Genomic DNA, 23,977 nt, shown 5'->3' with positions numbered 1-23,977 from the left:
CAACAGATGGTCATAACAAGGTGGTCATCATAACAGGTGCTCATAATAACCTTATGAAACAAGATATGGTTGTGGTTTCCTGGAACAGCCAATACAGAACCATTTGTAGTTAAGGTTACAGGTGAGGCATAGCCCAATCCTTGAGAAACATTTAATCATAAACAAGAATGAACCTAGTTTGTCTTTACTATAAAATGGCTTTTTAAGACTAAAATGGAGTAGGCTGGTTTATCAGGATTTTCCCTGCAAAGTGGAGAGGTAAACTGTTGTGGCATTCCAGCGTACTGGGAGAAGCCAACAACTTAGGCTCGACTCAAACTGAGATTGAATGAATTCTTACTGCTAGCAGAAGGACGGCAGCTTTGGAGGAAAATTGTTTTACTTCCCTTGGTTGTTTCTTACTTTCTCTGCTATACAGTAATAAAAAGATCGTATCATCCCTTTCACGTAGTGGTAGTGAGTTTTACAGAATCAAAGGCAGCTGTTAATACTTTGTAGCCTATTAATCCTATTCTTACCTCACTTGCAGGCCACTCGGATCTCCTAGGTGTTCCAGAGCAACAGCCCTTAAGGGATGCCTGGCTCCTTACATTAACTTTCTTTAGTCATCACAGGGGACCTGCGTAAATTATTACTCAGGCAGGGCTGAGCTCTCTAATAACCGGGATAACAGTTCTGGGAATGTCAAGCCACAGTGCCGCCAGGTTAGGGGCTGTCTGTCACGTCTCCACACCGTCTGTCTGCAGCGGTCCTTCCAGAACGAAAGGTCATGCAAACCAGGATGGAAGGGATAAGCTTCCTCTCACCCCAGCGGATGCGCACTGTGCGCTGAAGCGGACTCAGCAGCGCCTGCGCCGTGAGCATCTCGCCCCCAGGTGGCGCAGTCGTGCGCCGAGCCAACCGATGGCAAGAGCAGGCGTTCGGCACTCGGCTTAAGTAGAGGACTGTAGGGGGCGTAGTCGAAAGAGAGAGAGAGAGGGAGAGAGGCGAGCGCGGGGGAATTCCTTGGACGCGCAGGCCCGGAGCTACATACAAGGCTTTCGGTTTCTCCTCGGGCCGGGGCCGAGGCTTGAGGTCCTCTTCGCCATGAGGCTGCGCGTGCGGCTTCAGAGGCGGACACAGCAGCTGGAGGTGCCGGACGCGGAGCCGACGCTCGGGCAGCTGCGCGCGCAGCTCAGCCAGGTCCTGCTCCCCAAATGGGGGTTCAGGTGAGCGGCCGCGCCCTCGGTCGTGGGGCTCGGAGGGTGGGGTGGGGTGGGGTGGGGGGGAAAGAAGGCGCGCGTCGGGAGGTCACGTGAGGCCCGGGCCTCCGGGGCGTAGTGGCGCTGATGAGCACCTCTGACTGTGACGCTCGGCCGCAGGGTGCTCGCCGCCGACCATGGCCCAGCCTCCCCCGGGTACCGCTGTCCTCCCCGGTGAGTAGTCACTTCCGGGTGTGCGGTGGCCGCCGCGGGGACGCTTGGCTTGCGGTAACACCCTCCCGATGGAAACCCACCGCAGCTCGAGTTTCCCTCGGTGGTTAGGCTGTTTTAAGTGGTTAAACTGGGAAAGCATCGAGCCCGGAGTGACAAACTTCTTGGCACCCTTAGGCCGCCATCGTTTGTGCCCCCTGCTTGGGGCTGCAGTAACTTTTGAGCACAGCTGAGCGTGCTGGAGCCAGACTCCGCACCTAACTGTAAAATGTCTCAGCTGCACCGTTTTAGGAAGTACGCGTGCGTGCTTCAGGTCAGTGGGCATTTTCTGGGCGAGATGTTGCTTTTTTTCTCATAAAACAGAGGCCTGACTCCAGAGAGCTTGCAGTTTGGTGGCAAGTTGAGACAGTAAGATTAAGTTCTGTTACTAATTTATGAGGTTGCAGATGAGGCTTCTGTGTTTCCGCAGAGGATATTTTCAGATCGTAGAGAGAAAACTATATGGGCGACCCACTTTAAGTGCTGAGCTAGAAATTTGAGCTTGTGAAGGAAAAAAAAAATTTTTTTTTTAAAGATGGGCTCTTGGGCTATTAAAATGAGAAATTCAAAAGAAAAACCCTTCCCGTTGATTGGCATTTTAAGTAAGTGTATTTCACTTTTTTTTTTGGTAAGGAATTAAGCAAAGTGAAGCCCTGTATAAATTTCTCTTACTTGCTCTCTTCCCAGCCCCCACGTTGTTATATAAAAAGTTATATTATTGTTAAATTAAAAGTGAGCCTGAGCTACACCTTTATTTTAGCACTCTGGAGGCAGAGGCAGGTAAATCTCTTAGAGTTCAAGGCCAGCTTGGTCTACATAGCAAGTTCCAGACCAGCCAGGGTTACATAGTGAGACCCTGTCTAATAAAATAATAATGTTGACCAAAACATTTTTTAAAGAGAGCTTTTTTCACATTAAAAGAATAAACAACATATTACCGTATTTTCACATAATGATGACCTACCTGCTTGTTTCTTTGTGATGTAAAACTGGGTGTTTTATATGTTGATAACAGTTGCCCTTCCACACATACTTTGAGAACTGTATTTTTAAAATATTTACAAATTGTAGTGCTTTTCAGTTAAGCAGGGCAGCCTTGAAAGAGTGTGAAACCCAGGAGCCCCAAGTTAGTTTCTCTTTCAGGCTTGTTTTCACAGTTGAAGTTGGTTAGTTGGATGGAATTTAAGCCTCAGCTTGTGAAAGTAAATTCGCCTGAAATTGTATTCATTTGGGGGAACAAAAGGGAAGCTTTAAAATGTGTCCACATGACACATTTGCTATTCTAAAAGAGCATTTTCTAAGTAAGCAAGTCAAAGATTGGTATAAAGTAGATTTTTTTTCAAAGTTGCCATTTGTTGGTGAAATTCACCGCCACTCCCTCCCTCCCCCCATTGCTGTACTTTCAGAAATATAGGACCTTGGAAAATACTTCAGAAAAGTGGGAGGGAAAACTGTTAAATTAACATTTCTGTTAAGCAGACCGTTTCTTATCTTTCTACAGAACAAATGGTTTACTTGGGGAGTTTTCCCTTTTTTCTGCCAAAGTTGACCTGGTGTTTTCATGGGCAGCTGGCAGACTTCAGCTTTTTGTTTGTCAGAACGCTTTGCGGGTAGCAGCAGAGCAGGTTATTTTCTTAGGAGTGGGAATAGTCCTTTAATTGATGAGGAAAATGGATGCATATGAAAGAAAAGGGCATCAGGCTGGGGAGATGGCTAAAGCACCTGACGCAAGAGCCTGACGCCCTGAGTTTGAACTTCCAGCACCCGTGTAAAGCTGGAAGTAAAGCTGTGAATTAAACTGATGTTAAGTTTAGGAAGGACCTCAACTTCAGTGATGCTGAAAAGTGAATGCTTTAGAATTGGTGAAAATGTAGGTATTATATGAACATATAGATAACTACTGTATTTCCCCGGCTACTAAAGTTTTAGCCATTAGAAACCTATGACTCGGGCATTTGATGAGAAGAACGAGTAATTTAGATCCCCTGCTTTTCTTCGTTACTTAGTGGTTTTTTGAGGGGGTACATAGCGTACACTTTAATGTATTCCAAATGTAGTATTTGGAATAGTGGAGTAGGTAGCTCTTACTGTGCTCACCCGTCTTTCTTGGCAGTTCTGATACCCGATTTGCAATTACCCTGAACAACAAGGATGCGCTCACTGGAGATGAAGAGACCTTGGCTTCATATGGGATTGTTTCTGGGGACTTGATATGTTTGGTTCTTGAAGATGACATGGCGGCACCTAACTTACCTTCATCTACAGATTCAGAGCATTCCTCACTCCAGAATAATGAGCAACCTTCTTTGGCTGCCAGCTCAAGTCAGGCTAACATCCCAGATGAGCAATGGAGTGATTCATCCCAAGGACAGGCCACCCAGTTCCCTGCCCGGACCGATGACAGTATGGTGGGTATTAAAGATGAAGAATTCAATACAGTTGTTGATAAGATATATTGACGCTTCAGAGGAATCCTACGCCCGTCAGGATGATTAGCATCAGTAAATTATAGACTCTGCCATTTATGAACTTTGGTGTTTTGTTTTGTTTTGGGTTTTTGAGGCAGGGGTTCTCTGTGTAGCCTTGGCTGTCCTGGAACTCACTCTGTAGATCAGGGTGGCCTTGAACTCAGAGATCCTCCTGCCTCTGCCTCCCGAGTGCTGGGATTAAAGATGTGAGCCACCACGGCCCGGCTTGAACATTATCTTTTTGACTACTAAACATCTAGACTAATGTTTCACTGGCATTCTAACATGGGTGGTTTTGCAGTTTTGTTCAGATGTTCCTTTAGATCCTATGGTGTCCGTCTGTGAGTTTCTGGTTCCTAACTTACCACGAAAGGGCTACTGCACTCATTAATATTGTACCTAATGTCCAGTTATTTCCACAGATTCTGTGTCTTAACAGTTTGGAAATGGAAATAATATGCACCAGTGGTCTGTTCTCTGCATAGGAACTCCCTGCTCTGCCCCTCAGTGGGGCCACTGAGTTCCTGTGCCTTTGACGTCTTGCAGCACAGGCTGCCAGTCTGTGTTTGTCACTCTGTCTTTTAGGCTGTCTGCTTCCTGTGTCTTCACTATGTTATTCTCGTGCTCTGCAGTAGCTCTGTGTCTGAGAGGTCTGTATTTTTTTTTAGCAAATGTCTCTAGCCCGACCATGTTGTTTTACAGAAAAGAAAGTCCCTTACTGTCGTGTAGCCAGGCTTTCTGGAAGTTGTCCTACCCCTCCTCTCCAGGGCCACTTTCTGGTCTTTTCCTGTCAGTGATCGGCTCTAGTTACTACAGATTCCTGATCATTCTCACTCTTCCGTTTTCACATGTCACATGCAAGGGCACCACACGCTGACCGTGTGACCGGTGGTGTGGTGGCCTGGCGCCCTTGCTGATCCTCCTTTTCCTGTTTGTACTGCCTGCATTCCAAGGTCCTTGCTAATTACAGTCCAGTGATTTAAACCATTCACTGGTTACCTTTATCACTTTGTAAGTTGCTTATTTTTTATTAAAGATTTATTTATGCATGTATATGAGTGTTCTGTCTTCCCGTGTGTCTGCATGTCAGAGGAGGGCATCAGATTCCAGTAATAGATGGCTGTGAGCCACCATGTAATGCTGGGACTTGAACTCAGGACCTCTGGAATAACAGCCAGTGCTCTTAACCACTGAACCATCTCTCCAGTCTCTTAGCATTTGTTTTATACTTTGTATGAAACAAACCTACCTACCTACCTTTCTTTCTTTCTTTCTTTTTTTCTTTCTTTCTTTCTTTCTTTCTGGTTTTTAAAGACAGGGTTTCTCTGTGTAGCAGCCCTGGCTGTCCTGAAATTTGTTTTGTAGACCAGGCTAGCCTCAAATGAGACAATTCTTTAATATTAACACATAAACCATTGTTAACTTTTATGTATATATTTTTATCACCTCAGTTTAATTTCTTTTGCTAACCTTAAACATAGGTCCATGACATTAAGAATAAGTAGATATTCTGAATAGGTGGTTATTAAAATACTTAATAAATTGATGTTGTTAAAATAATTTCTAGATACAATAATTTTAATTTGTCTTACAAAATCATTCTTGTATGTTTCTGCTTCGTAGGGTGATGTGTGTGATAAATAAGGATATCTGACTGCATACTTAAAATATATCCATGATTCTGTTTTTACTGACAGACTCTTTCAAAGATAAACCTAGAGAAAAGAGCCCATTCCCTTTACTTCAGTGCGCCCTAAAAATCCTCCAGTAAGATGGCGTTTTACAGCGTATTCCCTTTACTTCAGTGCGCCCTAAAAATCCTCCAGTAAGATGGCGTTTTACAGCGTGTGTAGTACTTTCATTTTTCTTTGGAAACTTTTTGAGAACCTCCTGGTGCCTCAAGGTGGTGATTCCAGTTCTAAGAGTGTATCGTTTGTCCTGTAAGTTTTCTATGGGTGAAGGAACCCTTGTTGGGAGACGAGCTTGAAGCCATAAGTGTTGCTCGGAGTCCTTGAATCTGTATGATCTGCCGGCTCAGTGTAGAAGGGAGCTGTGGAAATGGAATATACATGGATGAAAAGACTCAAAACCAGAGGCGAGGAACCTTATTGTGTAACTAAATGTGAGTTCGTTGTACTTGATGGTGCTTAGGAGCTACTGTTGACGATGGCAGGGATAACCCGTCTCCGACCTGATAGCGCTCCCGTGGCGTCTGGCCATTTGTTCTAGTTCTGTAAGTGGCCTGTGGCAAAACTGTCTAGAGGTGGTGCTCAGCTGTTGTCTGTTCTCAAGCAGGAGGGTGATGGACACTCGTATCAGAGGACGCCAGTGCTGTCTGGACTCAGGAGTGAGGTTTGATAAGCCCACAGCGGGTCTGTAGTTGGCAGCCAAGGGTAAGGCTGCTTAAACATTTCCACATGTGTTGTGCCTAAGTAGTAAATGGCCAATGTAGGACTAGTGGGGCAAACTGAAGGGGTTATTTTAAGAATTTAGACTTGATGCATTGCTTTTTAACATAGTGATTTGTTTGTTCAAAAAAAATTATGGAGATGTTTTATTCAGTAACATCTTTTAGGTAGTATGAATTAACAGAGCCCATTTAATTTTAAATTCTATTTATGAGACAGGATGTTGTTATGTAGCTCGACCTTGAACTCTCAATTCTGCCACCTCAACTTCCTAAGTGACGGAATTACGGGTGTGTGCCACTGTGCCTGCGTAGGGTTTGTGGTTTAGCAAGTGTGATCTTTCTGTAGCCAATTAAGCCTTAACTCTGCTGATTTGGAAAGAATAAAAATCTGCTGTGGCTCTAGTCCAGTCCTTCAGCCTTGTCTTATACTTTCTAACTTTAAATTCTCCTGCCACTCCTTTTTCTGGAAATCAAATCCTAAAAAAGAAGCAGCTTGCTTTGTCTTAAGAGTTGAGCACAGACTGGGGAACAAACTTTCTGCCTAAAATCAGTGTACCAACTTAGCTTTCCTAAAGCATGTTTTACATTTAAAAACCTTGCTGATGAATCTGAGGACCTGGTTCATTTCCAAGTTGTATAAGTAGATAATCTTGACTGGTTATTTTATTTTATTTTATTTTTGATTTAACAATTATACCTATAAAAAGGCACTGTCTTTTTCCCTTCTTAAGTTATATGATGATTGTAAGGGTGAATGAGAGAATACCCGGTAAGCAAAACCATGAAATGGCAGCGTGTCACCTTCCAGCTGTTGTCACAGACCCTCACTGAGTGTGTGCCATGAAATGGCAGCATGTCACCTTCCAGCCGTTGTTACACACCCTTACTGAGTGTGTGCCATGAAATGGCAGCGTGTCACCTTCCAGCCGTTGTCACACACCCTTACTGAGTGTGTACCATGAAATGGCAGTGTGTCACCTTCCAGCCGTTGTCACAGATCCTTACTGAGTGTGTACCATGTGGCGGGAACTGTATTCATTTTTTACAGAATTGATGACTTGTGTAGTCTTATACTTTACACAAACTTGCAGTCATGGAGAGATGCAGATGTGGGAATAAGTGTGCTAAGGTGCAGTAGTAAAGGCCGTGACATCCCTTGGGTCTGCTGTAGACGTGGGAAGGGAAGGGCTGGGAGAAAGCGAACAGATTTTGAGTCAGGGAGCGATGATGACGGGTCTTATGAGCCCAGATTTCTGGACTTAGTTTTCTAGGCCTGCGCTCCTCAGTCTGTCTCTGAAACACTTGTTTTGTGACTTTGTTATAAGTGCATACAAGATGCTAAGTGTGAGTGAGGAAGGCGAATGTGTTTGGTTCGTTGCACACATTACTCCTGATTTAGAATCCCCAGAGCTTTTATAAGGTTACTGCTGGATCCCGTGAATATGCAGGGTCGGATTAGATAGACCGTGGAGTGTTTCTCTACCTGACTCTGTACCAGCTTTCCCCTACGAACATCCAGGAACACAGATTGAAGGTGCAGTGATGGGAAATGCCATTGCCCGTATGAGGAAATCCTGGGACAGAAGACATGACTGGATTCTTGATTTCCAGGGGAACTGGCAGAAGCATGTATGAGACAAGACGGGGAGGCAGGCACTTTGAGGAAGTGCTGTTCCTGGAAGTCAGGAGACACATCACGGGGCCCTGAAGTATCAGCAGCGCAGGAAGCACAGTCTTGGAGACACCCAGGCACGACAGTAGTTGGAACTGTGAAGACGTCACATTTAGTACTGTTTAGTAACTGTTACGGAGTCTCACAGATGAGCTCCAGGGTTTTAGTCTGGAGTTACAGGGTTCAGGCTGGAGGTGGAGGCTGCAAGTCTCATTTGTTTAGGAGAGATTCCTTAAGATGTCTCCTATTTGTGAACCTCATGCTGTGCTTTCATTTTGAGCACTGATCCCTGCTTTGTTTAGGGTATAAAATGTCCTATGTGAAATTAATGAATTTATTATTGTCATCCTTTCTAGGAAGGGCCTAGTCAAAGTGTTGAAGCTGAGTCAGTTCAGGATGCCATGGATATGGAAGAGGTTTCTGGTTTCCATCCATTGGAACCGATGCTCTGCAGTGAGTCAGAGGAGGGGCAGGTGCCACATTCTCTAGAGACTCTGTATCAGTCAGCCGGCTGCTCCAACATCAGTGATGCCTTGATAGTGCTGGTCCATCTCCTCATGGTCGAGTCGGGCTACATACCTCAGGTAAGTTCAACCTAAATATCTTGTGAGGGGTACCACAGTCACCAGGGCATTGTGGTACTCCACTTGTCTTTAGTAAATGTGGTTGGTTGTTGAACATAAAATCTTAGACACAGGGCTTTGTCTTTTTTTGTTTGCTTGTTTTGTTTTTTGTTTTTTCAAGACAGGGTTTCTCTGTGTAGCCCCGACTGCCCTGGACTCGATTTGTAGACCAGGCTGGCCTTGAACTCGCATCAATCTACCTGCCTCTGCCTCCCGAGTGCTGTGATTAAAGGCGTGTCACCAGGCTGGGCCTAGGGCTTTGTCGTAGGTGCTCAGTAAGTGTCCCTTTCCATTGTTCCTCCTTCTACCTTTGTTTCCTTTTTTAGCGTTTAGTATTTCAGAGACAATGGCAACTGGTTAAAAAAAAAAGACAAAAGGCTTATATATGGTAATATACAGATAAAGTGGTGGCACTAAATTTGACTAGATGCTGGCTAAGCTATGTTTGATGTTCATGGCTTTGCTCTATGGTTGCTTATCTTCGTTCAGAATGTGTTTATTAAGCATCTACTAGTGTCAATGGCTTTTTAAATTTGTTTATTTGTTTTTGTCTGTTCTCAGCTCTTTGTTCTCAGGTTAGGATTAGTCTGAGATTAGACAAACATTTAGACCGTTACAGTACATTGTGTAAGTCATAGGAGAGACCTTTGCACAGCCAGAGGCCCAGGGACTCAGAGAACAGTTAGAGGGGAGCTGAGGAATATGTGGGACCGTGCTAGCGTACAGGTTCTGACTTTGTAAGCTTGGCATGGAGCTCAGCGTCTTGCACACTCCTGTACTACTGCTCTTCTGTTCCTCTTGTGGGCCGTGTGATGGATACAAAGATGAAGGATAACCCAAGAGTATTGTCTGCCTGGGCACAGCATGCATGGAGCCTCACATTCCTTAGAGACTCCACAAGTAGGATGAAAGACAAGACTAGTAGGATGTATTATAAATAATAGTGTAACAAATATGTAGCAACAGAAATGTGAACTGAATTTTAGAAAATAGGCTATAGGAAAGAAGTAATGTCCAACTTGGGGTCTTGAAAATGGCACGTCTTTGCTAGGTAGAAATGTGAGTCTTAGAAGAGAAAAATTAAGCCTTATTTCTATGATGTCATTTCACCTATTAAAACAAAAAGGTTGATAGAAAAATATTACAGCATGTTCTCCTCCTTTGGTGGCAGTATTAATGAAGTGCACATTCTGTCAAGGAGGCTGTGCATCTTTTTAAAGATGTGTGCTGGGCTGGAGAGATGGCTCAGAGGTTAAGAGCCTTGGCTGCTCTTCCAAAGGTCCTGAGTTCAATTCCCAGCAACCACATGGTGGCTCACAACCATCTATAATGAGATCTGGTGCCTTCTAGCCTGCAGGCAGAGCACTGTATACATAATAAATAAATCTTTACAAAAAAAAGAAACCCTGTCCAAAGGAAAAAAAAAAAGAAAGATGTGTGCTGTGTGCATGTGGGGGCATGTGCACACCATCTGTGGAGTTGGTGCTCCAACTCACCTTTATGTGGGTTCCAAGGCTCAGTCTTGGGTATCAGGCTTTTGTGATGAGCACTTTACCTGTTGAGCCATGTCAGCAGTCCAAGGGGGCTGCATTGTTCAGTAAGTTAGGGGTGTTGCTGATTTTCATGTTTTTTTAAAATTCTTTTTATTTTCCCTTTTTTACATATACATTTATATTATTACACATAAGTAGAATAAACTACATACAACAAGAAGAACCATGAAAAAATCAGGAATTATATAAATGTTACATTCATAGTGATTTGGCTATTCTTATTTGACAAACTTGAAGTAAACATCATTCCTATCATGGTGAGTGTAAAGTTCTGAATGTAAATCAATATCTATCATATCTCATCTCTAGCAATAAAACATCTATCTAGATCTAAAAACATCTTAACCCCTAAACAACTAAGCTTGATTGTAAAACTAAACTATCTGGTCTTCAACCTCATCAGAGACATGAGAAGAAATAAAACTGATTACCTGAGTAAACAGGAAGTGCAGGATAGCAGCTTCCAAAATGAAAAAATGGCAGAGATGGTTTGCTGCCTGAACAGACACCCAAAACTCTCTATAACGTTGGAGCATCATCTTCAGCCTTCTGGCCCAGTGTATCTGACAGACATAATGTGAAGCAGGAACTATTGAGGACTTGCTTACCCTGTCTTGGCAGAGTTTGGCCGTCGACTCTGCCTGCATCTAAGTTTGCCCATTTTAGGGCAAAATCCTGTCTGTGGCCGAAAAGAGGAATAGCACAACACCATTCTTCATTATTTTTCCTTTCCTTTCATTCCTCAGATGACTGAAGCCAAAGCAGCGTCCATGCCCCAGAAGTGGAGGTCAAGTGGGGTGTACAAGCTGCAGTACATGCATCCTCTGTGCGAGGAGGGCTTCGCTGTGCTCACCTGTGTGCCTTTGGGAAACCTAATCATTATAAATGGTAATGGAGCTGTGCAGTCATGGTTGCAGCCTTATGAATCGAGGAAAGAGTTTCTTTTTAAACATTTTGTAGCCACCTCAGTGGCTGGCTGTCAGGTAGTTCTGAGTCATTCACAGCTCAATTGCTATACCAGTGATAGCGTGCCTGAAGGGTTAAAAATATGGGGGCGCTGGTTTAGGAGAGCTCCTTTTTCACTCTTGGGGTAGCCCTTGTTTTTCTTTCTTTTAAAATGTTTATTTTATGTTTGTGAGTGTATGTATGTCTGCATGTCTGTCCGTGCAGCACATGCCTATAGTGCCTACAGAAGCCAGAAGAGGGCATCAGGTCCCCTGGAACTGGTGTCACAGACAGCTGGGAGCTGCCACGTGGATGCTAGGAATTGAACCCGGCTCCTCTGGGAGAGCTGCCAGTGCCTGTAACTAACTGCTGGGCCACTTCTCCAGCCTCAGCCCTTTTCTTTTGATGTCTCAGTCTTGGAACACTGTATTCTGTGAGAGCTGTGATAATAGGGAAAAAATGACTTTTACTGAGTATCAACTGTTTGAAGGGTTTTTGTGTCTGTGTGTGTGTGCATGTCTGTGAATGCCTTTTTTATTTACTTCTTTAAGTCTTTACCTGGGCTTATGAGGTTGGTCTAAGGTTTTATTTAGCCAGTTTGGCATCTCTGTGGCTGTGGATACACAGAAACACTGACGAGATTTTGCAGCCTTGGTATGTGCACAATTTAGCTGCCCTTCCCCATGGAAGTTCTCTGAATAAAGAACCTCTTCGCTTTCTCCTCTCTTACTAGGAAGCTTCCCTGAGGTGTACTGTCTCTGGGTTTCATGTTAGTCATGATGTCACACAGGTCCTTCCCAACTACCGCTGGTCTCTGGAATGCTCTCCTGATCTCATATGCTGGAGATCTATTTGGGTAACTAGGATCTTGCCTTTCATCCTGATCTTTTGCTTCATTTTTATATTTTTGAAATTGAGACCATGTAGCCCAGGCTGGCCTCAAATTCTTTATGTAGCTGAAGCTGGCCTTGAACTTCTGATCCTCTGTCTCGGCCTCTCAAGTTCTGGGGATTGTGAGTGAGTACCACCCATCTGAGCTAACACTCTTTATTTTTGAGGTTCTTTTTCAGACGTGTAAGCTGGTGAGGTGAGGTAGAATGTAATGTTTGTATAACAGATTGCCTTGTTTGCTGCCTCCTGCCAAGGGTTTTCTTTTCATTAATTTTTATTATAATTTATTTACATTACATCCTGATTGTTATCCCTTCATTCTTATATCCCAGTTCCCACCCTCCCTCCCTCTTCTGCCCTATTCCCCTCCCCTAGACCTCTGGTGGGGGCCTCCTCACCCACCGTTTGATCACAGACTATCAGGTCTCATCAGGGTAGCCTGCAACCCCTTCCTCCCTGTGTCCCCACGGTGTCCTTCAGCTGCTTGTTTTTCTGAGGTGACATAGGTGGAGTCCCCGCTCTCATAACACACTTCCCTCTTGTCTGTTGAGGTTCTGTGTTAGAAAAGGGTTTTTACTAAAATTTGTTTTGAAAACTAACTTACAGTATTTTTTATTTTAGAATTAGAAGGTAGCTTTTAGTCCTCTTATGTAACTTTTTCCCATTTCCTTGTAACTGCCCAGTTCTCAAGTGTGTCAGCATTTCACTTTAAAGCTGAGATACTGTACATTTGTCAGGATGTGACTGACAGCGTGAAGGCTGAGTAATGTGTTTGTTCTCACAGTTAGCTTGTATAGATTGGCCTTTTGTGCCGAGAGTGACAGTGGTCTCTGTTCCTGTCTAGTCACCCTGACTTATCGCGTCACAACTTGGACAGTGGAAGTTACCAAACGTTAATAGCGAATGTGAGGTGGTGAGCTTTATCTCAGTTCCATACAAAGGTACCTAAGGACATGCGTATAATACCTGCTCTTCACTAAGTGTTCTGATGGCTTCTTAATTTCTGGGGTTGCAGTCCCTTGTTCCTTGCAGATCAGTGACTTGTAGGTTCCCACAGGAGCCAGTCACTCCAGGCTCACGTCTTTGAAAAGGAACAGTGTCTTTAAACCTTTCCTTCACCCAGGGCACGGCTTGACGCACACGTGCATAAGCCCATCACTGCCTCTTTCATAAGCTGAGATGAAGTGTGCCTTTGTATACAAAACTAAAATTGAACCCTCTTGTGATGTCAAGAATATTGGTCTTTTGGGTCTAGAAAGTAATAGTGCTGTGAAAACTGGCAGGATCCTGTTAATGAACAAGGATTGACCATTGCCAAGGATGAAAACAAATGAGTAATGCTTTAGTGACTTCATTAGAAATAATGGTCTTCTGTGCTTGCCTGGTCCTGATGACCTTGTTGCAGATCTGTCAATTACTCATAAGCTGCTGTTGATGATACTCAGTGGGTTGGGTATGAAGACTCTCACTGTGTCCTACAAAGGTGGTGTTTGTGGCTGGTTACTTCATGGCAGGTTTAGCCTTTTGACCGTGCTTTGAGAGGAAGAATGGGCTCAGAGCAGTTCGTTTGGAATAATGTGTCCTTTAGTCTATGGAGGCAAGGAAATGCAGTCCTGCACAAGCACCAAGGGGATCAGCTCAGGAGGCGACAGGTTGCTTTATCATCTTTCTTTCTTTTATTTACAGCTGCAATAAAAATCAACGGTGGAATTCAGAATGTGAAATCAGTGCAGCTGCAGCCAGCGTCCTACGTTAGTGGAGTGGAACCAGGTGATGTACCCCTGACTTCACTTTTGGAACGAAGCTTTGGGAGGTGGTGTTGAAAAGGCTGAGTTCCCAAACAGTGTTGCCTCTAAGAATTCAGGTGTTTAGGGTTAGGGGTGTGGCTCCATGGCAGAGCATTTGCCTGGCAAGTACAGGCCCTGGCTGCCACTTCTGCACCACAAATCCAGAGGGGAGAAAAGTGGAGGGTTTGATTACAGTTTGAAGAATTTGTTTCTAATAACTCTTAAGGTCTTTGAGCACTAAATTATAGTTATCCTGTAGGAACTAACACTTGCGTGTAATTTGTCACACTGATGTTCTCTCCCAGTTCCTTGGGTTAGTATTTGGAGAGCTTTCTCCCATTTAACTGAGTCAGAGAAGATCTGTGTTTCATGGAAGAAATTCAGTACTTATTGAATGTTAGTGGAGAAAACTATTTGAATATTTTTAATATAAATTTGATAAAAATGCTAATATTTGATGAGATTAGCATTTCCCTAAAATTTGGGTCATTAATATGGCTTTGTCTGTATCCCATAAAATTCTTAATAGATTGAAAAAAGCCAGGTTTCTCTTTTTTTTTTTACTGGTTTTGGTTAAACGTACACAGGTGGGAGCAGAAATGGTGAGTGGAGAGAAGAAGGAATGTGTCTTCCTTCCTCTTCTCTGCTGGGCATGTCCTTTCCCTTCAGTCCTTGGGGGAAACTACAGTAAATATCAAGAGGCAAATGAGAGAGATGGCATTTACAGTAGCATCTCTTGGACAAGACTGGCTGGATCCAGGTTATTCCTCCCTGGGAGACTGAAGGCAGGAGGAGGAGCAGGATGTTCTCAGGGCTTTCCAGCTGCATGCATGAGATCTTGGCATTGGACCGCCTTTAGTCAGCCTGTTATTTCTTTTACTGTCATTCTTCTAAGGACTCCTAGGCCCCTTACACTCTGCTGTACAATCACTCTTTCCTGCGACATTTTCGTATCACAAATACATGCCATACTTGAGTACTGTAGCCCTTCTGAAGGCTAAGTTAGTATTTTCCAAGAACTGGCTTTTTTGCCACCTTTGGGGTGATTTTGCCCCTATTGAAAATGCTAGACTCATAAATCTGTAAATATATTTTCTGTCATGATCAGAGAACTTAAAAAAGTTCCTCAATACTATGTTTATCTTCATCCTAGGGAGGAGCTTGTCATGAATATATATTTCATGCTCCTAAGCAGGTTTTATGCTCATGCTCATGCTCATACTACAAATAAGAAAATAGCTCTAGAGAAGACAAAATCATCTCAGCATCCCAGACCTCAGTAGTAGAGGGAATCAGGATTAGGGTAGATTGTCTGACTCTTAAGTCTTTTAAAAAACAGCCTCATCTAGGGGTCTAGCTCAGATATTCCTGTTCTTTATCTGTTAAATATGAAAAGGAGAAAAGCAAGGGAGGGAGAAAGTTTTTTCCTCCGGAAAAGTTTATAGACTTTAGTGAAGTATTTTTCCTCAAGTCCTTTTGTGTTAGATAGGCATATGCTGTTTATTTGGCAAGTCATTTGTGTTGTATTGTGGCTCGGAGCTTAGAGCCCAGTAGCTCATTTTACTCTTCCAAGTTCCTAGTCAGATATTTACAAGAAGGTTTTGTTTTGAATTTTAAACAAACAAACAAACTGTATTGAAGATCTGAAAAGCAAAGTTGTGTCCCGTGCCAGTGCGAGCAAGGCTGTTCTCCACTTTCTCTTCTATCAGGTTCAATGTGTTGGGTTTCCTGTTGAGATCTTTGATCCACTTGGACTTGAGTTATGTGCAGGCTGACAAACACGGATCTAGTTGCATTCTTCTACATGCAGACATGTACTTTGATGGCACTATTTGTTGAAGATGCTGTCTATTTTTCAGTCTGTTGTTATGCCTTCTTTATCAAAAATAAAGTTTTCATAGGTGTGTGGATTTACATCTGGGTTTTCAATTCAGTTCTGTTGATCAATGTGTCTGTTTTTATGCCAGTACCATGCAGGGTTTTTTGTGTGTTTTGTTGTTGTTGTTCTTTTTGTTGTTGTTTTTTCGAGACAGGGTTTCTCTGTGTAGCCTTTACTGTCCTGGACTCTCTTTGTAGTCCAGGCTGGCCTCGAACCCACAGAGATCCACCTACCTCTGCCTCCCGAGTGCTGGGATTAAAGGCATGTGCCACCACGCCCGGCCTACCGTTTGGAATGTATTCCTACAGTTCTGTAATACAACTTGAAGTCAGGGATGGTGAGACCTCCAGCAGCTTTTTCATTGTTCAGGATTGTTTTAGCTATCCTGGGTTTTTTATTTTTCCATGTGAAGCTGAGAATTGTTTTTTTGAGGCCTGTAAAGAATTGTTTTGGACTTTTGATGGTGCTTACGTTGAATCTGTACTTGGTTTTGGTAGGATGGCCATTTTTGTTACATGGCATGGGAGATCTTTCCGTCTTCTCATATCCGTATCTTCCTTTAGTTCCTTTCTTAAAAGACGTGAAGTTTTTATCATACGAGTCTTTCACTTGCTTGGATAGAGTTGCCCCAAGATATTTTGTATTATTTGCGGCTATTTTGAAGGGTGGTGTTTTTCTGATTTCTTTCTCAGGCCCTTTGTAATTTATATATAGGAGGGCTACTGATTTTTTTTTTTTTTGAGTTAATCTTGTATCCAGCCACTTTGTTGAAAGTGTTTATCAGCTGCAGGAGTTCCTTGGTGGAATTTTTGGGGTCACTTATGTATGCTATCATATCTGCACATAATGAAACTTTGGCTTCTTCCTTTCCCGTTTGTATCCCTCTAATCTCCCTCAGTTTTCTTCTTACTGTGGCTATGACTTCAAGTACTATATTGAATAGATGTGGAGAGAACGGACAGCCTTGTCTTGTTCCTGATTTTGGTGATATTGCTTTGAGTTTCTTTCTACTTAATTTGATGTTGGCTATAGGTTTCATGTAAGTTGCTTTTATTTCATTTAGGCATGCCCCTTTTATTCCTAATCTCTCCACAAATTTATGATGAAGGGCATGTTGGATTTTGTCAAAGGCTTTTTATGAATATAGTGAAATGATCATATAGGTTATTCTTTTGGTTTATTTATATGGCAGATTATTAACTGATTTTCATATGTTAAACTATCCCTGCCTTGTAAGATGACACTTACTTGATGTGATGATGTTTTTGATGTGTTTTTGAATTCTGTTTGCAAGTATTTTATTGTGTAGTTTTTCATCTATGTTCATAATGAAAATTGGTCTGTAATTCTCTTTGTCGAGTCTTTATGTGGTTTTGGTATCAGGGTAACTGTATCCTGAATTGGGCAGTGTTCCTTCTGCTTTTATTTTGTGGAATAATTTGAGCAGTATTTGCAATAACTCTTCTTTCAAAGTCTGTTAGAATTCTGTGCTGAAACCATTTCACCCTCAGATGTTTGGTTGGAGATTTTAATGACTATTTGTGTTTCATTAGGGGTTATAGATCCATTTAAATTGTTTATCTGATGAGAAAATTGTCCATTTCTTTTAGATTTTCCAATTTGGTGGAGTACAGATTTCTAAAGGATGTCCTTCTAATTCTTTGGATTTTCTCAGTGTTTGTTGTTATGTCTCTTTTCTTGTTTCTGATTTTGTTTATATATTCTGTCCCTTTTATTTAGTTCAGATAAGGGTTTCTGTATCTTTGTTGATTTTATCAAAGAATCAACTCTGTTTCATTTATTTTTTATTTTATTATTTGTTTCTGTTTCAGACCCTACCTTGATTATTTTTTGTCATCTGCTTCTTTTGGGTGGCTTGCTTGTTTTGTTGTTGGTCTAGACCTTTCAGGTGTGCTGTTAGATACTAGTATAAGATTTCTTTCTTTCTTTCTTTCTTTCTTTCTTTCTTTCTTTCTTTCATGAATTCTAGAAAGTCTTTACTTTCTTCATTTCTGTCTTTTCATTCAGTATGGAGCTGTTCAGTTTCCATAAATCTGTAAGCTTTATTTTGTTTGTATTGCTGATATTTAGCTTTAATTCATGGTGGTCTGATAGGGTGCAAAGAGTTATGTCAATTTTTTTTTGTGTGTGTGTCTATTGAGATTGGCTTTGTGTCCAAGAATGAGGTCAGTTTTGGAGAAAGTTCCATGAGGTACTGAGAAGAAGGTATGCTCTTTTGTGTTTGGGTGAAATGTTCTGTAAATATCTGATAGGTCCATTTGATTTGTAACATGTTAGCTGTAGCATTTTTCTGTTTGGTTTTTGTCTGAAGGATTTGTCCATTGGTAAGAGTGGATATTAAGTCTCCCACAATCAGTATGTGAGGATCAATATTTGGTTTAAGCTCTAGTAGTTTTTGGTTTTGTTTTTTAACAAACTTGGCTGCCTTTGTCTTTGGGGAATAGATGTTAAGACTTGAGTGTCATTTTTCAATTTCCCTTTATCTGTGCAGGAATTATTCATGAATATTTAATACTTTTTAGACACCACTCTAGGTTTTTTTTTATTTGGTTTTGTGTTTTGACTTCTACTGTGTAACACTCTAGGGGAAAGTGCAGCCAAAGTATACAAAGACCTTAAGAAGCTCTCCCGTCTGTTCAAAGACCAGCTGGTGTACCCTCTTCTGGCTTTCACGAGACAAGGTGAGAGATGGGAAATTGTCACATACTGAAGGATTGAAAGAGTGGCCAGTGCTCAGTGTTCTCATTAACTCTGAGATCTGACTTTACCTGTTTTATTGAAATTTTGTTTTTAAAATCACTCCAGTGTATATCCCTTAAATGTTACCCACTTTGTCTTGTATATTTACCCAGAGCCCCTTTTTGTTCTCTTTCATCTGAGACAGGTACATTTCACTGTGTAGGCCGCGGAGGCGTCTGACTTGCTATGTAGCTCAGCCTTTGCCTTGAATTGTGATCCTCTTGGCTCAGCCTCCCTGCCACACCCGGTTCCATGGCAGTGTCTGCACTGTATCGTAATGGTTGACATGATTCCTTTTCAATGTAAAGTTAGTGGTGGCTTTAAAATTGTGTGTGTTAGTTGCTCTCTTAACTCAGCTAACACCCAAATAATTGAGACTGGACTGTGTTATTTATTCAACAATCTTTACAGCACAATACTGAGCATTCACTACTATTTTCAAGTTCTCTAAGCTAGTCTGGCCTTCCACTTCGCCAAAATCCCCAAGATACTTGGATTTTACGGCTTTCTCTGCTTCAGCTGCTTTCTCGTGTCGCCTGGACCTCTGCTCATGGCTCCGTCCCCATTTCTTCTTTCTTTTCTCCTCCCCTGGCTAGCAGGAAGTCCAGCCCTATTCTCTCCCCTGCTCAGCCATTTGCTGTCAAGCTTTTTTATTGACATATTAGGCAATAATTGGGGAGCAGTGTTTACACAACATTGAGACTGGCAAGAATTGCAACCAGATATGGGGCGGGGGGAGCACAGAAATCAGCATTTGAATCCTTACACAGTACACAATAACGCTAGGCCTACAATGTACGGTTGTGGCTTGAAGGTAAGGACTGTGTCTCAGTCAGTTTTGTGTTCTCATTGCCGGCCCCACAGTAGGTAATCAGTAAAAGTATGTGTAGCATATAAACTGTGTGTTTTTTCCTTAATTGTTTTTATTATTCCTATTGTGTATATGTGTGTGCACGTGTGTGTGTGTAAGTATATATACACACATGCACTTGGGCTCATACACAGAATATTCGTGGAGGTTAGAGAAGAACTTCTGAGAGTTGGTTCTTCCCTTGTGCGATGCGGTCCCAGGGAATTGAGTTCAGGCCATCAGCCTTAGTAGCGTGCACCTTTGTCTGCTAAGCCATTTACGGCCTCCATTCTTTAAAATCTTAAAAAATTAAAAAAAAAAAAACAAAAAACCTTTTATGTGATGAGCATTTTGCTCTTCTGTAGTTTTGTTCCTCATGTGCTTGTAGTGCCAGCATAGCTCAGAAGAGGGCGCTGGAGCCCTTGAGGACAGAGTTACAGATGACTGTAAGCCATCTTGTGGTGCTGGGAAGCAAACCTGGTGCCCTGCAAGAGCAATACGTGCTCCTAACTGCTGAGCTGCCTGGCCAGCCGTACTCTTCATTTATTGGGCACTAGATATTTTACCTTGGTGAAGTTGACTATTAGTAACTTTGAGGTAGATTTTACGATGAACGTTTATGGATGATGAAATAGTCATTCAGCAAGCTTTATGTTTTTCGGAAGGTCTTTTATCAGTCAGCTCTCTCCCCTCTGTGTCATAGTGAAGCACTTATTTCTAGTCATGTGCATGAGGGTTTGCTTTGCCTGAAGGAGTGACCTGCATCAGGAGCATCTGTGTGAGAGCCAAGCCATGCACTAGTTCTCAAAGACCCGGTGCTGAAGTCCAGTACTTTGCCGAGAGCGAGTCAAGTGCAGTTTGAGGTAGCGGAGAAAAGCGGTGGCAGCTTTGATGGCCGTGTGGGAACCTGGGTGCTCTTTTTCACCCGTTAACTCCTGATGCTGCCTCTTCCCCATCTAGTGCTGAACCTTCCAGATGTATTTGGGCTGGTCGTCCTTCCGTTGGAGCTGAAGCTACGCATCTTCCGACTTTTGGATGTTCGTTCTGTCCTGGCTCTGTCTGCAGTCTGTCATGACCTCCTTATCGCATCCAATGACCCACTGCTATGGAGATGTTTGTATCTGCGGGATTTTCGAGGTGATTTACATAATGACCTGTTGATGGGAGAAAGGCTCCTTGTCACATTGTTGCTATGGTTTTACTCAGATGGCTAAAGTTTTGAGTGTAGGTTTGTCCCCTGCTGTTTTGTTTTGATCTACAGCTTGTTGAGAAGCTTTTGAGTGAAGAAGCTCTAAGCTTCCTAGTGTTAGCCTGTGCCACTAACACTTTCTCCACTAATATTTTTTGCACTATAAACCAATAAGCTGTCATGTCAGGATATAAAGTAGAAGACAGGTTTATTCCTTCCCAAAGAGTGTTTTCAGTCTGTGGCTTAAATGAAGAGCACTTCCACCCACTGCCTTGAGGGACCAGTGTCCCCTTCAGTGTGCTACTCGGATGCTTTATCTGCAGCGTCACATTTGTGACTGGGTGGTCATCGCAGCAGGGATGGGATGTTAGACCTTGTGCACCATGATTTCCAGACCAAAACCAGAAAGAGCCTGAGTGTGAGCTGCTCTCTGCCAGTACTGACGTGCCAATGATTTTGAAGCTACTGTTTTGACTGTAGGGTGGGTCATGAAATAGACTCAATGCATCAGTTTATAAAACAGGCAAAGAAAACAAAATCACAGTAGAAAAACAAACGTGAACTCTATCAAGTTGGTATTTACTGCACTGCACACACTTGCTATGTGTTTCCTGTCAAAAACACTTCAGTGAAAATGTGAACGTGCTGATAACATACTACCTTAGCTGTGGAAATCCAGTGGGTAGATCCCTCCCCTTAATAGAATATCATAGAGTCATTTCAAGTCTTAAAACTGGGGTTACTTTTTTAAAAGTGAATGACCTTGATCCTTCCTTTTCTTCCTTGGTTCCTAAGGTCCTCTAAAGTTAGTCTGGGTTACAGAGTAAAACCTTGTCTTACAGAAAGAAAAAAAAAATATATCAGACAAGTAATTAAAAACAAAACAAAAAACCCCATAGTGATCAGCATACGTTCAACAGCTGACAAGAAAAAGCCAGCTAGAGTGTAAACTGTGGGGTGGATGTCCTCTCCCTGTGCATCTGCCTGCCACTGTGGGGCACAGCCCAGTAGTCAGCTGAGTATGTGTAAACGTTGTTTGGGAGCTAGAGCCGTGGCTCCCAACCTTCCTAATGCTGCGGTCCTTCAACACAGTTCCTCATGCTGTGGTGACTGTCAACCTTAAAATTATTTTTGTTACTGCTTCATAACCGTAATTTTGCTACTGTCATGAGTCATAAGTCATAATATAAAAATCTGTGCTTTCCAATGGTCTTAGGGGACTCCCATGAAACGGTTGTTCAACCCCCAAAGGGATCATGACCCACAGATTGAGAATCGCTTTTATAAACTTCCTTAGCTAGCTTATAACTTTCAGAGAAGATATGGCCAGCTTCTTCCTGAACTCATTAGGCTTGAAGTTGACTGAATTTTTTTTTCTCATTTCACATATTTTAAGTGCATTTAAAACAGTTGTGTGTATGGTCATATTCTTGGTGATCAGCAAGTATGTAACCCACCTACAGAAGAGAACTCGGTCAGCTTGACTTCAGGAATGAGCACGGACTGTAATCCAGATACATAAGAGACACTCTTGGGCCAGGTCATGTACCTCAAGACACAGCTTTGAAGCAGGGGCACATGCCGTCGCAGTGTCCCGGGTCACTGCCTGAGTCCTCAGGTCATGACAAGGCAGTGATGAGCACTTGACTTACTCAGGAGAGTAGTGACATGCAGTGTGCGCCTGCAAGTGCCTCATGTTCTGCTCTGTTCAGTACTGGGTGCGTGAACAGTCCTTCAATCTTTACATTTTTTTTCCCTTCACAGATGGTGCTGTCAGAGGTCCAGACACAGATTGGAAAGAAGTAGGTATTTTAAATACAAAGACTAATGTTTATGACTCAAATACCGATCAAGTGAGTAGTGAAAGGCGTGTTTTCCCTTTTAGTGTGATGTGATGAAATCAATTAAAGTTAAAGTTATTGTTAAATATTGCTAATGAAAATGTTTCAACTTTAGGCTTAGTCCTTGTTTTCTTATAACTACAAAGTGTATTAAAATGTTTTTCATTGAAATATAGTAAGGGTTATTTTTCTTGCACAAAAATAACTCTTGTCATGGTGTTTGGGTAATGTAAAGCTGTTAGATAGTTAGCACAGTGCATTGTGAAAAGAATAAGGTGCATGATTCTGTTTGTAGATTGTGACAGTAAAAACCACTGATAGGCCCGAGGAAGGACTGATGAAAGATAATTGAATGAAAGTCCTCAGCTGCCTGCAGAATATACAGTATTGTTCTTGAGTGTATGTCCTGCCCTTTAAAATTGCCACTTGCTTGATGCTTTAAATCGAAATCGAGTAGGGATGAAAAACACGAGATTGCCTATAGTACCTGAATGTTATTTATAGCATGATGTTTTCAACAAATACTTAAATTGCACGTACAAAAGGCTCACTTAAGCTTATGTCAGCCATGGAGCACTAGATTGCACTCGTAAAAATACACGCCACCGAGTCATCCCTTGTTTGGACCTTCTGATACCTCACATTAAGCGGTCACTCTTTGGCCATGTGCTCACTTGGCCCCGCATCTGGAGCTAAGGCTCTTCATGTGGTAGAAGCCCAGGAGCATTCTATGGCCTGTCTGCCTTGGTTGCCTACCCCATGGGAAGGAAGGGTGCGGGGAACAGCTTAGAGGTTGGATTACCTCCACCACTCACCGTATCTTGTCTCCCTCCTTTTTCTGCAGTTGTATAGGAAGAGGCACATACAAAGAAAAGAGGCTTCGAGTTTGCGATATGAGCTATTCCTGCCGCCGACATGCCGCCATACCCCATTCTGTCCCATTCCCGTCTACCCCAGGGCCCTTCCCACCTCGCTGCTTCCTCCAGGAATCATTGGTGGTGAATACGATGAGAGGCCAATACTGCCCAGTGTTGGGGACCCGGTCACCTCACTCGTCGTAAGGCCTGGGGAGCTACCTGCCTATTTTCCTCCCCTCAGACCACATTTTGATCCTGTGGGCCCACTTCCAGGGCCTAACCCCCTCTTGCCAGGAAGAGGTGGCCCCAACAACAGACTTCCCTTCAGACCCAGCAGGGGTAGGTCAGCTGACAGCCGCCTACCATTCATGTGACCAGTTTGGAGACTGTTCTGAAACCATGGATGCTGTTTCCTCGGATGCCGAGCTCTACTGTCAGTTTCTGATTCTGAAGGCACCAAGCACAAGGTTGCTCAAAGCTGGGTTAGCTTTGGGAATAGGTGACTGCTGGTGTCCCCGCTCTGGAGTCACCTCTGAGATGGAGCTTATGGGACTGATAATGTTCTGTGCTAAACTAATAAAAGTAAAAATTAATGGTGGTCTTGACTTTCAGTAAAGACATAGTAGTCACACCTTATGAAAACTATCAGGGTACTTCTTAGTGTGAGGGGATGATTGGGCACAGGAAATGTCTGTTTTTGTTTCTCAGCAGGGCTCATTCGGTGAAAGCTCAGGTGATGTCATGATAAACACTGAGCTGGTCTGCTTGAACTTGGAAATGGATCCACCCCTTTCCTTTCTT

General features: G+C 42.8%; 1 protein-coding gene across 3 annotated transcripts; it reads left to right on the top strand.

Annotated features, from left to right (window-relative positions):
- The first annotated feature begins 914 nt into the window (after positions 1-914).
- Positions 915-23,769, top strand: FBXO7 (F-box protein 7). 3 transcript variants are annotated; one of them, XM_084794233.1, is made up of 9 exons: positions 915-1,208; positions 3,565-3,859; positions 8,358-8,585; positions 10,924-11,065; positions 13,700-13,783; positions 18,286-18,381; positions 20,250-20,426; positions 22,243-22,280; positions 23,164-23,769. In XM_084794233.1, exons 1-9 carry the CDS (start codon positions 1,087-1,089, stop codon positions 23,548-23,550), a joined length of 1,569 nt encoding a protein of 522 aa, XP_084650359.1. In that variant the 5' UTR covers positions 915-1,086; the 3' UTR covers positions 23,551-23,769. The 3 variants fall into 3 exon arrangements, with proteins under 3 accessions (XP_084650359.1, XP_084650360.1, XP_084650361.1); XM_084794234.1 differs by lacking the exon at positions 915-1,208 and adding an exon at positions 1,277-1,415 and having other exon boundaries at positions 3,717-3,859; XM_084794235.1 differs by lacking the exon at positions 915-1,208 and adding an exon at positions 1,278-1,415.
- Positions 23,770-23,977: the final 208 nt, after the last annotated feature.

Source organism: Acomys minous, assembly GCF_964271855.1.
Source record: "Acomys minous genome assembly, chromosome: 9".
NCBI classification, from domain to species: Eukaryota; Metazoa; Chordata; class Mammalia; order Rodentia; family Muridae; genus Acomys; species Acomys minous.
Note: the sequence above shows the minus strand (reverse complement) of the source record. Positions and strands in the feature narration are given on the sequence as shown.